We start from the raw sequence: 14974 nt of genomic DNA on the forward strand, positions 1-14974 counted from the left end.
AGGGAGAGTTAGAATGAGAGAGAGAAGGAGAAAGAGGGAAAGAGAGAGAGAGAGAGAGAGAGATCTTTCATCTACTGTTTCACTCTCCTAAATGGCCACAATAGCCAGGTCTGGCCAGGATAAAGCCATGAGTCAGGAACTCCATTCTGGCATCCCATGTTGGTGGCAGAGGCCCAAGCACTTGGGCCATCTTCTGTTGCCCTCCCAACAGCATTAGCCAAAAATTGGATCTGAAGCAGAGTAGCCAGGGCTTGAACTGGCACTCTGATATAGGATGCCGCTGTAGCAAGCAGTAGCTTTATTCACAGAGTAGCCACAGTAGCCCCAGGATAAGTTAGTTTTTAAATGAATATGAAGTTTAGTTGACAGCTATTGTGTGGAATGTGAATCATCACAGATTTTGAGCGTAGGGAAGAGGAGAGTCAACTTTTTACCCCAATATCTACTGGTCTTGTGAGCTTGAACAAGTCCCCTAGCCTCTCTGAGTCTTTGTTTCTGTTTATAAAAATGGGAACAACACCGAGACCTTGAGGTTTTCAGACCAATGACTATCACTTTTAAATGAAATAGCAGAAGAAGAGCCTCACAAAGCCTGGCACTGCCTGAGTGCCCAGCAGACGCCACCCTGCTCTGCCCACCTTGCCTATCCCTTGGGGAGGTTGGGCCAGGTGATGTCAGAGCAGGGGCAGGTGCCCAAGAGGAAGACAGCCAGGCTACAGGTGAGCCTCTACCAGGGGGCAAGGACGCTTCCCAGAAATATCAACTCTGCTTAACGTAGGAGAATGTGCAAGAGACGCAATCCTGAACCCACTTTGTGTGTTCCAGGAGAAAGAGTGCTTGTCACAGCCAGATCTCATGTCTCCTGAGGCTCACCTGCCTAACCACGTGAGAAGACAGTAGCCCCCATTTGTTCAGTGCTTTGCAGTCTTCAAAGAGGTGTTTTGACATCTTCACCCCAGCATTAGTATAAAATCCCCATGGAGATAGTATTCTCACAATGGGCCCTGAGACTGGATGCTGCTCCCAAAAACAGGGCAGAGGCAGCTGCAAATGGCCCACTTGCTGTGCCTGCAGCCCCGAGAGTGCCAAGCCCGGGCCAGCTGGTCCCCACTCACTCTCACCCTACCCTGGGTTCTGTCATCTGTCAGAGTCAAGAGGGTTGAAAGGGCAGTTGCTGCTCAGTTCCTTCTATGGAAATTGTCAGACACTGGACAGATAAATTCAAGGACAAGGCGCCTGCCTGGTGGGCCAGGCTTCCAAAAACACAGCCAGAGAGGACTGAACCAACTGTTGTGACCTTCTAGTCTGCTTAAAAGTCTCCCCTCCAACACTGTGAGGAGGTCCCTTCAAAAACTTCCTATCCTTCAAATACCCAGACGACTTGGCAGTATTTTAAATTCCTTTTCCCACTCCCTCTTTCTTTCCTTCTTCCCCCCCCCCCATCCTTTTCTCCTTCCACAGGTATTTATTGAGCATCTGTTATGAGCTGTGCATTGAGCAGGGTGAAGAGGGCCTTAAACATAAACAAGACACAGACTTCCTGGTACCCACATTTAGAGAGGGTGGGGCACACCGTCCACAGGTGGCGATAACTCACTGTAAGTTTCAAGAAAGGAAGATGGTGCTTCCATTGAGACTGGGGAGGCAATTGTCTTCACCCCTAGGGACAGGCTGAGTCTGCATTGAGAGAAGCTAAGTTCTTCCAGGAAGAGGGGCAGATGAGTCAACGGCTTCCATGGCAGAGAGCAGAGGGAGGGGTGCAGGCACATACGAGTAGCTATTGAATGAGATCATGGGATGTACCGTACTGGGACACCATGTTGGAAAGGTGACCAGATTGGTGGTGGTGGAGGGAGAGGGGACTAGAATGCCACTCTCAGTAGTATGTCCTTGGCCTACAGGCAAGGGGGAGGCCCTGAAGGCCTGCCGGGAGGAGCCACATGATCAGAGTTGAAAGGCTCATTCTATCTTCCCAGCCGGGATCTACCAGTGTGGTTTTTAAATGACCCATGCAAATGCTTAAGAGGCATCCCTGGATTCCTGTGGCTCCATCAATAATTATTATGTGCCTTAGCAGAAGAAGTTTAGTGGTATTGCTTCCTTGGTCCAACCTAGGGATTGTCTTTCTCTTTTTAACATCTGTTTTTATGAAAACACCAGCTCTCAAAGTTTCTCAGCCACTACTCATGAGTAATTCTGTACTCTAGCTGTCCACACTTTTCCTCCCACGTTCAAAACACGACCTCAGGTGCCAATGAGTGAAGATGACATCATTATGGAGGCAACTTATATTGGACTGAATCTACATTTAAATGATGATTATTCCCAAACTTCTCAATGTAAAACTTAGTTGGTAAAACACAGCAATACAGGTCACAACAGATCATGTGCTTATCAATATATCTTGCTTCTACTGCTAAAAAATGTCTGATTGCAGGCATAATTCTAAATCTACCCTGGTTATTCTCAACATCAAGTACAAATATTTTACACTGCAACCTGAACACTTCAACAAACCCATGGTTGTTCATTTTCTGAACTAATTGTTCAGGAATTTCTCTAATCCCTTTATTAAATTATTTCTATTTATAGCATCATTTGTTCCCCCACCTACCCACCCACCAGCTGCTATCAGATTAAAGAGTACATGTGTGTGTGTGTGAGTATTCCAGAGCTAATCCTGGCCTTCCCGCAGGCTCACACAGAATTATACCAGCTAAGAGCCCAGCTGTCACCACTGAGCTCAAAGAAGCCCATAACTGTTTCAATTTTCAAAAACAACCTGAGTAATTTCTTTAAAAGTATTCAACTTTTTCTCATGCTCCTGCGGTCTTTTTCCCTATGCACATTCATACACATAATCACTTAGGCACTTTCAACTCTTTAACCAGAACCATTTAGGAGCTGGTCAAGTTTTTATTATTTAAAGAACTTTTTTTAAAAATCCACTAACTTTCCCTTCTTCTCCTTCTCAACATATTTTATGATGGATTGGATTAAACTAAAAAGTTCCTACTATTGGTTGGTCTGGGCTGTATCATAGTCCCCCCGACAAATGCCCATGTACTAGTTCTCAGAACCTGTGGGGGCTGGTGCTGTTTGGCGTAGCAGGTAAAGCTGCCACCTGCAGTGCTGGCATCCCATATGGGCACTGGTTCAAGTCCCAGCTGCTCCACTTTTGATCCAGCTCTCTGCTATGGCCTGGAAAAGCAGTATAAGTTGGCCCAAGTCCTTGGGCCCCTGCACCCATGTGGGAGACCCAGAAGAAGCTCCTGTCTCCTGGCTTCAGATTGACGCAGCTTGGGTCGTTGCGGCCAATTCCACGGATGGAAGACCTCTCTCTCTCTCTCTCTCTCTCTGCCTCCCCTTCTCTCTCTGTGTAACTCTGACTTGCAAATAAATAAACAAATAAATCTTTAAAAATAAAAGAACCTGTAAACATTACCTTACTCAGTCAAAGAGATTTTGTTGACGTAATTAAGGATCTTGAAATGAGGGTGTATCTTGAATTATCATCATGGGCCTAACATAACCATGAGGTCCATATAAGAGGCAGGAGGTCACAGGAGGAGAAGAACCAGGGAGGGGGGCCGGCGCCGCGGCTCACTAGGCTAATCCTCCGCCTAGCGGCGCCGGCACACCGGGTTCTAGTCCCGGTCGGGGCGCCGGATTCTGTCCCGGTTGCCCCTCTTCCAGGCCAGCCCTCTGCTGTGGCCAGGGAGTGCAGTGGAGGATGGCCCAGGTGCTTGGGCCCTGCACCCCATGGGAGACCAGGAAAAGCACCTGGCTCCTGGCTCCTGCCATCGGATCAGCGCGGTGCACCGGCCGCAGCACGCCAGCCGCGGCGGCCATTGGAGGGTGAACCAACGGCAAAGGAAGACCTTTCTCTCTGTCTCTCTCTCTCACTGTCCACTCTGCCTGTAAAAAAAAAAAAAAAAAAAAAAAAAAAAAGAACCAGGGAGGGGAACATGAGCCAAAGATCGTGGCAGCCACTAGTAGCTGAGAAGGACAGACACACAGAACTGTGAGTCCATTTCCAGAACTTAAGGATAATAAGTCTGTGCTGTTTTGAGCACTGAATTTGTGGTCATTTGTTACAGTAGCAATAGAAAACTAATACTTTGGTTTATTATTATAAGGTTTTTCCCCTTTGTAATCACATGTATTTTCTTGTTTTCTACCTTTTGAGTTTCTGGCTCTAACTATTCTCAGGACTGAGAACTAGATTTTGATTCTTCCAAAATTGATGGATGGGTGCCCTTGATTTTATTTACTACATGTTAGTAGCTGAATCAATAAGAACAAGAGAAAATTAAGTAGGGAATGTTGAAAAGTACTCTTGTTGGTTGGAGGGGCAGGGTAGAATGTGACGTGATGACAGCATGAGATACAAGGAGACCCGGTCCCACCCCGCTACTCAATCCCACATGACCTGGGAGTCCCATTATCTCTCTAAAACTCAGTTTCGCCATCTTTCAATGGGACTCAACCTTCTTCCAGGTTGGGTACCATTTGAAAGTGATTCACAAGCCGGCGCCGCGGCTCACTAGGCTAATCCTCCTGGAAACCTGGAAATAGATTGCCCTTCCCATTTCAGACAGAACTGACAGGCCCATTCAACCCACAGGACAATAGAGGCTCAGTTCTGAGGGCCTAAATGCTTTCGGGTGTCCGAGGAAAATGTTTGGAGCCTGACAACACCTTTTAACAGTGTTGAAATTTTTAAAAATTATACCCCCCCCCACAAAAAAAGCAAAATGGAAAGAAATAACAATTTCAAAAGCAAAATTACAGAAGCCCCCTCAGAAGTGATGAACAAACTATACTAGACATGGTAGGAGGTGACGTCCTGAAGTTGAAGGTGCCCAGGGCTACATAATTCTCATGTGTCTTGACGTATGGCTCAGGGCTTTTTCATTCCCTTTCTGACCTGGAATATGATTCAGTAACTTCTGTTCAAGGTGCCTGGTTCTAAGCCTTCTGTTAAAAAAAGTTCAGAATCTTCTGTACACCACAGCGTCAGCCCCTCTTCTGTTTTCCTACAACAGTTCATTATTTGCGGAGGGTGATCAGAAGAGGAGCGTCTGCTTTTCATTACTATATAGCATAATTCAAATCCCTTTACCTGCAATGCTGCATCCCATATGAGTGCAGGCTCAGGTCCTGGTTGCTCCATTTCTGAACCAGCTTGCTGATAATGCACCTGGGAAGGCAGTGGAAGATGGCCCAAGTGCTTGGGTCCCTGCCACCCACATGGGAGACCCAGATGGAGTTCCAGGCCCTGGCTTCAGCCTACCCAACTCTGGCCCTTGTAACCGTTTGGGGAGTGAACCAGCAGATGGAAGGTCTCATTCCCTCTCATGTTTTTCCCTCTTGCTCTGTCATTCTGTCTTGCAATTAAGTATGTAAATCTTTTTTTAAAAAAATTCCTTCACCTGCTTAATTCTGAACCAATTCCAGTTTGATCACATATCTATCAGGCATGGGTTATTGTTGGATGATAATCATGGTGACGCTGATGGTGCTGGTGATTATGCGATTTTATCCATGTTACAATGAATTGTCCTCCATGGATTTTAGTCTGTGGATCAACTGTGTTATCTAACCAGAGAAAAGACAAAGATCTATGCTGAAGGCAAAAGTCACACTCCAGGCTAAAATCATTGATCTTCCCATTCTATTTGACTGGAAATGAAATAAATAAGCTCAGAATGAAAAATAAATAAATACAATAACAAATGAATAAACAAAAAACTTAAAACAGCTATAATTTTAAAAGCTATATGAAAAAGCAATAGTTTTTAAAATAAGACATAGACGATTAAAGAAAGATAAAACTAATTGAGAACTGTAAAACCACTGAGATCAAAATAAAAATTACACAAAAGAATTCAAACTATTTAGAAGATCTGGACATAAAGGAGTAATAGGCCAATGAGATATGTATAAACTTAAAAATTGAGAGCATAAAAAGAAAACCAATTATAAAAATAAGTGTTAATGACAAAGAAAGTTACTGTGCATTTCTTTTTTAATTAAAAATTCAAATGAAAGCAATATTAAAGTAAATTTTTATAGGTTAAGTTGAAAACATGAGAGACAGCTTTCTGGGTGTACAGGTTGGCGCAGCAAGGCAAACCCACGCTGCTAGTGGGGGAAGGTGTGATCTCCTCAGAGGAGGTCATTTGCAAGCCTGGACTAAAAGTCTTGGAAAAGTCTTTTTTTTATTTTTAAGATTTATTTATTCAAAGGTCAGAGTTACACAGAGAGAGAAGGAGAGGCAGAGAGAGAGAGAGAGAGAGAGAGAGACGGGGGGTGGGGGAGGATCTTCCATCCACTGGTTCATTCCCCAACTGGCCATAATGGCCAGATCTGTGCCGATCCAAAGCCAGGAGCCAGGAGTCTCCCACATGGGTGCAGAGGTCCAAGAACTTGGGCCATCTTCCACTGCTTTCCCAGGCCATAGCAGAGAGATGGATCGGAAGTGGAGCAGCCAGGACTCAAATCAACACCCATCCAGGATGCCGGCAGTGCAGGATGTGGCTTTACCCGCTATACCACAGTGCCAGCCCTGGAAATGTCTTTTGAATCAAAAATTTCTACATCTATGGGGCTGGCACAGTGACACAGTAAGTTAATCCTCCGCCTGTGGTGCCAGCATCCCATATGGGCACCAGGTTCTAGTCCCGGCTGCTCCTTTTCCAGTCCAGCTCTCTGCTGTAGCCCAAGAGGGCAATGGAGGATGGCCTAGGTGCTTGGGCCCCTGCACCTGCATGGGAGACCTGGAAGAAACACCTGGCTCCTGGCTTTGGATTGGCGTAGCTCCGGCCGTGGCGGCCATTTGGGGAGTGAACCAATGGAAGGAAGACCTCTCTCTCTCTCTCTCTCTCTCTCTCTCTCTGTAACTCTACCTGTCAAATAAACAAATAAAAATCTTTTAAAAAATTTCTACATCTAGGAGTTTATCTTAATAAATAAAAGAGATATGTAGAAATATCTACTAGAAAAAAGTCGAATGGTTCTTTAATATACAAAAGACGGCATCTGGTTAAGTTAATATGCAATAAACAGCACACAACATGGTTATTCAAAATAATGCAGACAGATATCAATAGTTTGGAAAGTTACTCATAACATATTGTGAAGTAAAAACAATGGGTTACAAAATAAACACATTATTAAAGATCTTAATTAAATTGATTGATGATTTTTAAATGCACATTTTCATTTACCACTAAGAAACAAAATAAATTCACCAAGTAAGCCATAATGAGTGATAGATTTTAGGCTACCTTATGATTTCAGAGACATTAAATTGAAATACGTATCCTGAAATTGATAAACTATTAGATGCATGCCATATTCCTGCCATTCTAAAACTAACTTCTTACTGCATATCTTAATATCATGAATTTAGGGATGTGTTTAACAATCAAGATTATGTTTAACATAAGGCTTCTCACTCTACTTCCACCCCACCTGCAACTCAACTGAACCAAGAAAATATTTTATTTACATACACATGAGACAACTGGAAGGACATATACCAAAATATTAAGTTGTCTCCGTATAAGATTGCAAAGAATTTTTATTTTTTCCTCAATTTTTTTCATAGTTTATAACTTCTCTAAAATGAATTTTTAAAAATGTGAACACCCAACAGACTGCTAGAATGGCAGATGTCCTAAACAGCACTCTGGCCTCAGAATCAGCCCTTAAGGCATTCGGATCTGTCTGAAGAGCCCATGAGAGTATTTTAGGCATGGAAAGCCAAGACACTCTGGCAAAAAAAAAAAAAAAAAAAACAACCACCACCACCACCACCACCACCACCCTATATGAAAGATCTCTGTGAGTGAGATCCGAGTAGAAAGCATGGGCCATCAAAGGAGGAGGTACCTTTCTCTGAAGAGAGGAGAGAACTTCCACTTTGACTATGACCTTTTCTAAATAAGATCGAAGTCAGCGAACTCAAGAGGCTTCCATAGCCTTGGCAACTCATGACTAGAGCCTAGGGAGATTTCTGACGCCATAAACAAGAGTGTCAAATTGTTAAGTCAACAACAGGAGTCACTGTGCACTTACTCCCCATGTGGGATCTCTGTCCTTAATGTGTTGTCCAATGTGAATTAATGCTATAACTAGTACTCAAACAGCATTTTACACTTTATGTTCTGAGTGGTGCAAACTGATGAAATCTTTACTTAATATATACTAAATCGATCTTCTGTATATAAAGATAATTGAAAATGAATCTTGATGTGAATGGAATGGGAGATGGTGCGGGAGATGGGAGGGGTGCGGGTGGGAGGGAAGTTATGGGGGGTAAAAAGCCATTGTAAACCATAAACTGTACTTTGGAAAATTATTTTTACTAAATAAAAGTGTTTATAATAAAAAAAGTGAACACCAACAGCATCCTGAATTCCCAGATTAGCCCCATGTTACGTAGGATCAAGCAGGGTTACTTGGACTCAGGTGTCGTGTGCAAGAAAGGCGGGTCCTTGGTAAACTGACCTTGCCATTCTCCTTTTCCTCCACTCTCTTTCAGCACCCACCCGAAACATGTAAGAGGGGTGGCAAACATACTTCATTCCAAAAGCCATTTCCAACTGATAGTAGTGGCCACCTGGAGCACTTTGCTGAAAAAGAATCTGAGGCCAAGGTGGAGTTCAGAAAGAAGGTGCGCATGACTCACAGTTAACAAGAGACCATGGTAACTCCACGCAATATATTTGCCAGAGCTGGAAAACATTTCCCAGTTTCACTTTTGCTTTTACCTTTAATCAGGCCAGCTGTCTTTCTAACCAGCAAAGTTAAACGGACCGTGACTAAGAAGTGTAGTACAAAGTGCTGGATTTTTATTGTTAATGCTAAGCTAAGCCTATTCTAGCAAAGACACCCTTCAAAATTTCAAACCAGTACAATAGTGTGGCATTATATTACAAAACTGAATGTCGCATACGTTAATGATCCAGTAAGTCCATTCCTAAGACACATCCCTCTGTTTTCCAAGAGTTAGGAACAAAAATGTTTATAGCAACCATTCACAGGAGATTGGAAAAACACACTGTGATCGATACAGAGTTTATTCATTGTATTAGTTATACAATCAGAAAACAAACATTTGGGTGAAATAAACAAAAGGCATAAAATAACATATAATATTGTCAGTTGTTTAAAACATCAAACACAAAGCACCAAAAATAAGTAATTATATTGTTTACAAATATATCCCTATGTAACAAAACTATTACTAAAAAGGCAGAGAGGGTGGGCATTTAGCCTAGAGGTTAAGCTGCTGGGTAGGATGCCCAAGTCCTGTCTCACAGTACCTGGACTCAGTCCCTGGCTCTAGCTCCTGGTTACAGCTTCCTCCTAATGCACACCCTTGTGGGTAGTGGTGCTAGTTCAGGTAGTAGGGTCCCTGCCATCCACAAGGAAGACCCAGGTTGAGTTTCAGCTCCTGGTTTTAGCTGCCAGCTGTTGTGAACAAGTAGATGGGAGCTCTCTCTATCTCTGTTTCTCTTCCTCTCAAATAAATAAATACTTTTTTAAAAGATTTATTTATTTATTTGAAAGTCAGAGTTACACAGAGAGAGGAGAGGCAGAGAGAGAGAAAGAGCTCTTTCATCCAATGGTTCACTCCCCAGTTGGCCCCAATGGCCGGAGCTGAGCTGATCCAAAGCCAGAAGCCAGGAGCTTCTTCCAGGTCTCCCATGCGGGTGCAGGGGCCCAAGCACTTGGGCCATCTTTATTGCTTTCCCAGGCCATAGCAGAGAGCTGGATTGGAAGTGGAGCAGCTGGGTCTCAAACCAGCATCCATATGGGATGCCGGCGCTTCAGGCCAGGGTGTTAACCCACTGCGCCACAGCATCGGCCCCAATAAATACATTTTTAAAGAGTGGAAAAATAGGCCGGCGCCACGGCTCACTAGGCTAATCCTCCGCCTTGCGGCACCGGCACACCAGGTTCTAGTCCTGGTCGGGGCGCCAGATTCAGTCCCGGTTGCCCCTCTTCCAGGCCAGCTCTCTGCTGTGGCCAGGGAGTGCAGTGGAGGATGGTCCAAGTGCTTGGGCCCTGCACCCCATGGGAAACCAGGATAAGTACCTGGCTCCTGCCATCGGATCAGCGCGGTGCGCCGGCCGCAGCGGCCATTGGAGGGTGAACCAACGGCAAAAGGAAGACCTTTCTCTCTGTCTCTCTCTCTCTCTCTCACTATCCACTCTGCCTGTAAAAAAAAAAAAAAAAAAAGAAAAAAGAAAAAGAAAAAAAAAAGAGTGGAAAAATAGAAAAAAAAAAGACTTAGGGTGGTAGTTACCATTGGGGCAGGCATGGGACAGGATAAAGAGTGACAATGAAATGAATTAGAATATTATATTTAAGTTGGTTGGTGGTTTCATAGATGTTTATTTATTGCTAAGCTTCATAAAAAGCATGTTAGTGTATATGTATATAAGTTCATGTAACATATATTACTTATATTGCCTGAAAGAATTAATTTTCTTTGGAGGCAGTGCTCAACTAACAAATCTTTCCTCATGTTTATAGAGTGACTTTTGCGGGGGACTCAGTTCTCCTTCCCCAGGCAAGTTTTTTTGTTTGTTTGCTTTAAAGATTTATTTATTTATTTATTTATTTATTTGAAAGAGTTACACAGAGAGAGAGAAGGAGAGTCAGAGACAGAGAGAGGTCTTCCATCTGCTGGTTCACTTCCCAGATGGTCGCAATAGCCAGAGCTGCACCGATCTGAAGCCAGGAATCAAGAGCTTCCTCCAGGTCTCCCATGCAGTACAGGGGCCCAAGGACTTGGGCCATCTTCTACTGCTTTCCCAGGCCATAGCAGAGAGCTGGATCGGAAGTGGAGCAGCAAGGACATGAACCGGCACCCATATGAGATGCCGGCACTGCAAGCGGTGGCTTTACCGGCTACACTACAGCACTGGCCCTGCAAGCTCTTCATCTACAGGGACTGATCCTACCCAGAGCCTACGGTGGCTGAAGCTTTGTCACTTCTCCAGGCCATTTCAATGACAACCAAAGAAAGAACAGCCCTCATCTGTGCTATTACAAGTTTAAGTACAGTATTTAAAAACCTCTCTTTCAGATTTTTTAAAAATTATTTTAAAGCTCATTTACCCCAGTCATCCTAATTTTTATTACTACTGCCATGATAATATACCATTTAACATAGCACTTTATCAGCATTGTACACTCAGCTTTTTTTTTTTTCACAGATATGGCTTCAAATGAATGACGAATTATTTATGATAACAAAAACATGGAAACATCTGAATGTCTAGTCATCAGCAAGTGATAAAAGAGCATGCAGCCCTTAAATACTGTATCCATGAAGGCAGACATGGAGCAGCTCAGGATACATCTAAATTATTACATGAAAAAGACATAGCTTATAACATAGGAATCCCAGGTGTATAGGATGAATAAAGCCTCTGTCTTAAAACAAGCCGGGGGGCCAGCGCTGTGGCACAGTGGGTTAATGCCCTGGCCTGAAGCGCCAGCATCCCATATGGGCATCGGTTCTAGTCCTGGCTGCTCCCCTTCTGATCCAGCTCTCTGCTATGGCCTGGGATAGCAGTAGAAGATGGCCCAAGTGCTTGGGCCCCTGCATCTGCATGGGAGACTCGGAAGAAGCTCCTGGCTCCTGGCTTTGGATTGGCGCAGCTCCAGCCACTGCGGCCATCTGGGGAGTGAAACAGTGGATGGAAGACCTCTCTCTCTGTAACTGTCTTTCAAATAAAAATAAAATCTTTAAAAAAAAAAAAAAGAAAGAAACAAACAAACAAACAAACAAGCTGGAAGGAACCACCCGAATTGTTATGTAAGTAGTTATCATGTGTGATGAACTATTTTGTTGCTTTCTAAATTTCCTAAAGAATTTTTACTTTAATATATAATTTTTATATACATAAATTTTACATCATAGAAAGGGAAGCTGATTGATGATGTTGGGACACTGGCTTTGGGGAATCGGAGGTATGAAATGCAGGTGTCGTCACAGGGCCAGGTGGCAAGGCAGTGACTACACCAAGATCCATGTGCACCTTCAGTGTGTTTGTGGACTTTTGTGTTTTAACTCCAAAGCCAGCTGACTCCCTAACTGCACTCACCCCCACCCCGACACACTCATAAATAAATAAATGAAAGAGTGAAGACTCCCTATAAAGTTGTACTTGTTGCCTTGGCCCCTTACCTTCCATGGGTGGTAGAGAGCCATACATGCCAGCTCCCTGCCGCCCCACAAAGGTCTCGGGGCAGCATGTAAGGACAATCTGAATGCTGCTCTAGTGTCTCTGAAAAGCAGTGTGCATTCCCAGGATGACTGCTGCAGCCAGGCAACCACAAACGCCATCGTGATTCAGACCATGTAACTGTCAGGCAGGTCACCCCAACTTTGGGCTCAGAAAATAGCATCATTTTCATGTAATCATCACGTATTGTTTTTAAAAGTTAGCACTTTATTTAAAAGTTTAGTCATTCAGTGTGGACAAGGTTGTGCAGGAATGGGGATGTGGATGTAACGAAGCCTCTTTGGAGAGCTGATCTAGAAATGAAAACAGCAACCTCAGCAATTCCTCTTCTAGTCTCTTACCTAGAGAGCAATCACACATGTGCGCAAGTGGACACAGTCACGCAAGTTAACTGCTTACATTCATGGAGAACTGGAAGCTGCAGAATGCTTCTTAATGGGGGAATGGATGAATAAAAAGTCTGTGTTTATAGGAAAGAATATTTACAGCACTTAAAATTGGAGATCCATATAACATACGGGTCAACATGTGTAGTTCTACATGTAATGAAAAGAAATAGGTCTTCAAGGATTTAAAAGAACTATCTATGGACTTATAGTTCTCACAAGAATGTTATCAAATACAAGCTGTTTAGGGAAAAGAGCAAGTTCTAAAATGAAATATGGAGCCATTTTTATAAAAATAAATTGACATGACTATCCATTTTGATAATTGTAGATAGCTGTACACAACAACACAAGAACATTCCTGAAGCTAGCACATTAAAATCATAGCATAGTTACTTCTGAGGAAAGACAAAGGGAACTGGGTTTGGCTGATATTCTACTTTTAAAGGGTACATGGATGCCTGTGTTACCTGGGTATTACAACAAATTTTTTTCGCCTCCACAATTACTTCATCCTCTCATATATGTATGATATTAAAGGAAGATGAGCACGTTAAGTTTTCTGTAAGAAAATATGTCCCCCAGCACCGTACCCACGACATACACTCTCATTCAAGTTCACGGACATTAGGGGAGGGTGGCCCCAAGCCTATGCTCACCTGACAGCCGTTCTCGGAACACAGCATATCTCGGGCAGAAATGGTCAGAAGTGCTATGCTGCTAAAAAGGACCATGTGAATTTTATCCCTTGCTCTGATGATTCTGAAGGCAAAGTGTTTTAGTTTGGCATCGACAAAACCCACGGGGAGGAGAGGGAAACTGCCCGTTTCATACCTGTCGAAAACCACTGCAGAGTAAGCCCGCTCGGCGAAGATGATGTCCGCAGCCCAGAACTCCTTTGTGGCCTTCAGACCCCTGCCCTTGCCCTCAGAAGTGAACACCTCCACGTTCTCCATGCTCCCTATTGTCATCTCAGAGCCCGGCAGAGCCACACGGTGGATGTTTAACACTGAGCTAAGTCTCCTGTCACTGCTGCTATTTCAGCATCCCAAGGAACAAGACTATAAATGGACAAGCCACCGCCCCTTCCCTACCCCCTTTCGGCCACCGGGCCCTCACCTCCCCCTCCTCCTCTTTTCCTGGTGGCCAGGATGAGACAGGCAAGAGGACTGTGGTCTGACTCAGGTCTCATTCACCATCCAGTAAGACTGCCAGAGCAAAAAATGACCATGGGCTGGTGTGGTTCTGGGACTGGCTCTGACAAGTTTTAAAAAGTTCCTTTGCAAGAAGGAACTATTTGTATAAGCCAAGTTCTGGACTGCAGCGGTGTTTAGCTTGCATTGAAATAGGGAACACTTGGTCAGTAGGGTATTTTTAGCAGCCAGATGCCTCTGTCAATCTAAAGCAGACAGTTGGAATGGTCCAAGAGAAGAGGCAAGGTGATATGTGCTGCTCTGGGACCCTTCAGCTGTCAGGTTTGCGCTTTCTAAAGGAACTGGGCCCCTCACCCCAAGCCCAGAAGCCCTTCCCATGGATGCACTGTTGACAGGAAGCAGCAGGAGCTAAACTGAGCCTGTTGGCATATACATAACACAACTATTCAGGCTCCAGAGGCATCCCCCCTCTCTAATATCATCTGGTGCCCCCTCCCCACAGCACCTCTACCCCAAGGCTTGGAGCCTGGGAGTTCTCTGTTCCCAGTCTTGCTGATGGTGTAGGTGTGTTAGGTGCAGGCTGGATCCAGAGAAGGCAGGCTTTGAAATAACAACCCCAACCTGTATCTTTTTATACAATTTCCCTCAAACTTGTGCTTGATACCAGGAAAATACCAACCAGCTCCATCCTCTGTCTTGTCCAGGAGTGAGGACATGGGAGGGTGAAGCCTAAAAACCCCTTTGAAGTAAATATCACCCCTCTTGGTCATCAGGCGGCTCTCACCGAGGTTGAAAAGCAAGACACCTGTGGATCTGCAGCTGTGGTTTTTATCTTCTAGGTAACATTGTTTAGTTTCTCGCCATGGTTTGAATGTGTCCTCCAAAAGATGACTAGGTCATAAAAGCCCCACCCCCAAGCCATTATCTGGGGAAAGAGTTCCTGATCAAAGGATGACTTTGGCCTTTTTCCCTTCTCTTTCTATTGCCCATTTGATGCCTTTTACTGTGCTCCGATGCAGCGAGAAGGCCCTCACCAGATGTGGTGCCTTGATCTTTGTCACCCCAGCTTCCAGGACCATGAACCCATAAATTGTTTGTTCATTATAAATCACCCAGTCTCAGGTACACCCCTATAGCAGCACAAGGACACATCTCCTTATGG

The 14974-nt window shown here is 44.2% G+C and overlaps 1 protein-coding gene across 2 annotated transcripts in view; it reads right to left on the reverse strand.

Moving 5' to 3' along the window:
• SMYD1 (SET and MYND domain containing 1) overlaps positions 1 to 14005 on the reverse strand; it is a 44199-nt gene extending 30194 nt beyond the window's left edge. Inside the window, exon 1 of one of the 2 annotated variants that reach the window (XM_002709640.6) lies at positions 13493 to 14005. In XM_002709640.6, coding sequence (XP_002709686.1) covers positions 13493 to 13629 — 137 coding nt within the window. In that variant the 5' untranslated portion in view covers positions 13630 to 14005. The remainder of the gene's footprint in view (positions 1 to 13492) is intronic. The other variant, XM_002709639.6, reaches the window with a different exon arrangement.
• Positions 14006 to 14974: the final 969 nt, after the last annotated feature.

This window comes from Oryctolagus cuniculus, chromosome 2, assembly GCF_051225735.1.
Source record: "Oryctolagus cuniculus isolate XC-2025 breed Fujian yellow rabbit chromosome 2, ASM5122573v1, whole genome shotgun sequence".
NCBI classification, from domain to species: Eukaryota; Metazoa; Chordata; class Mammalia; order Lagomorpha; family Leporidae; genus Oryctolagus; species Oryctolagus cuniculus.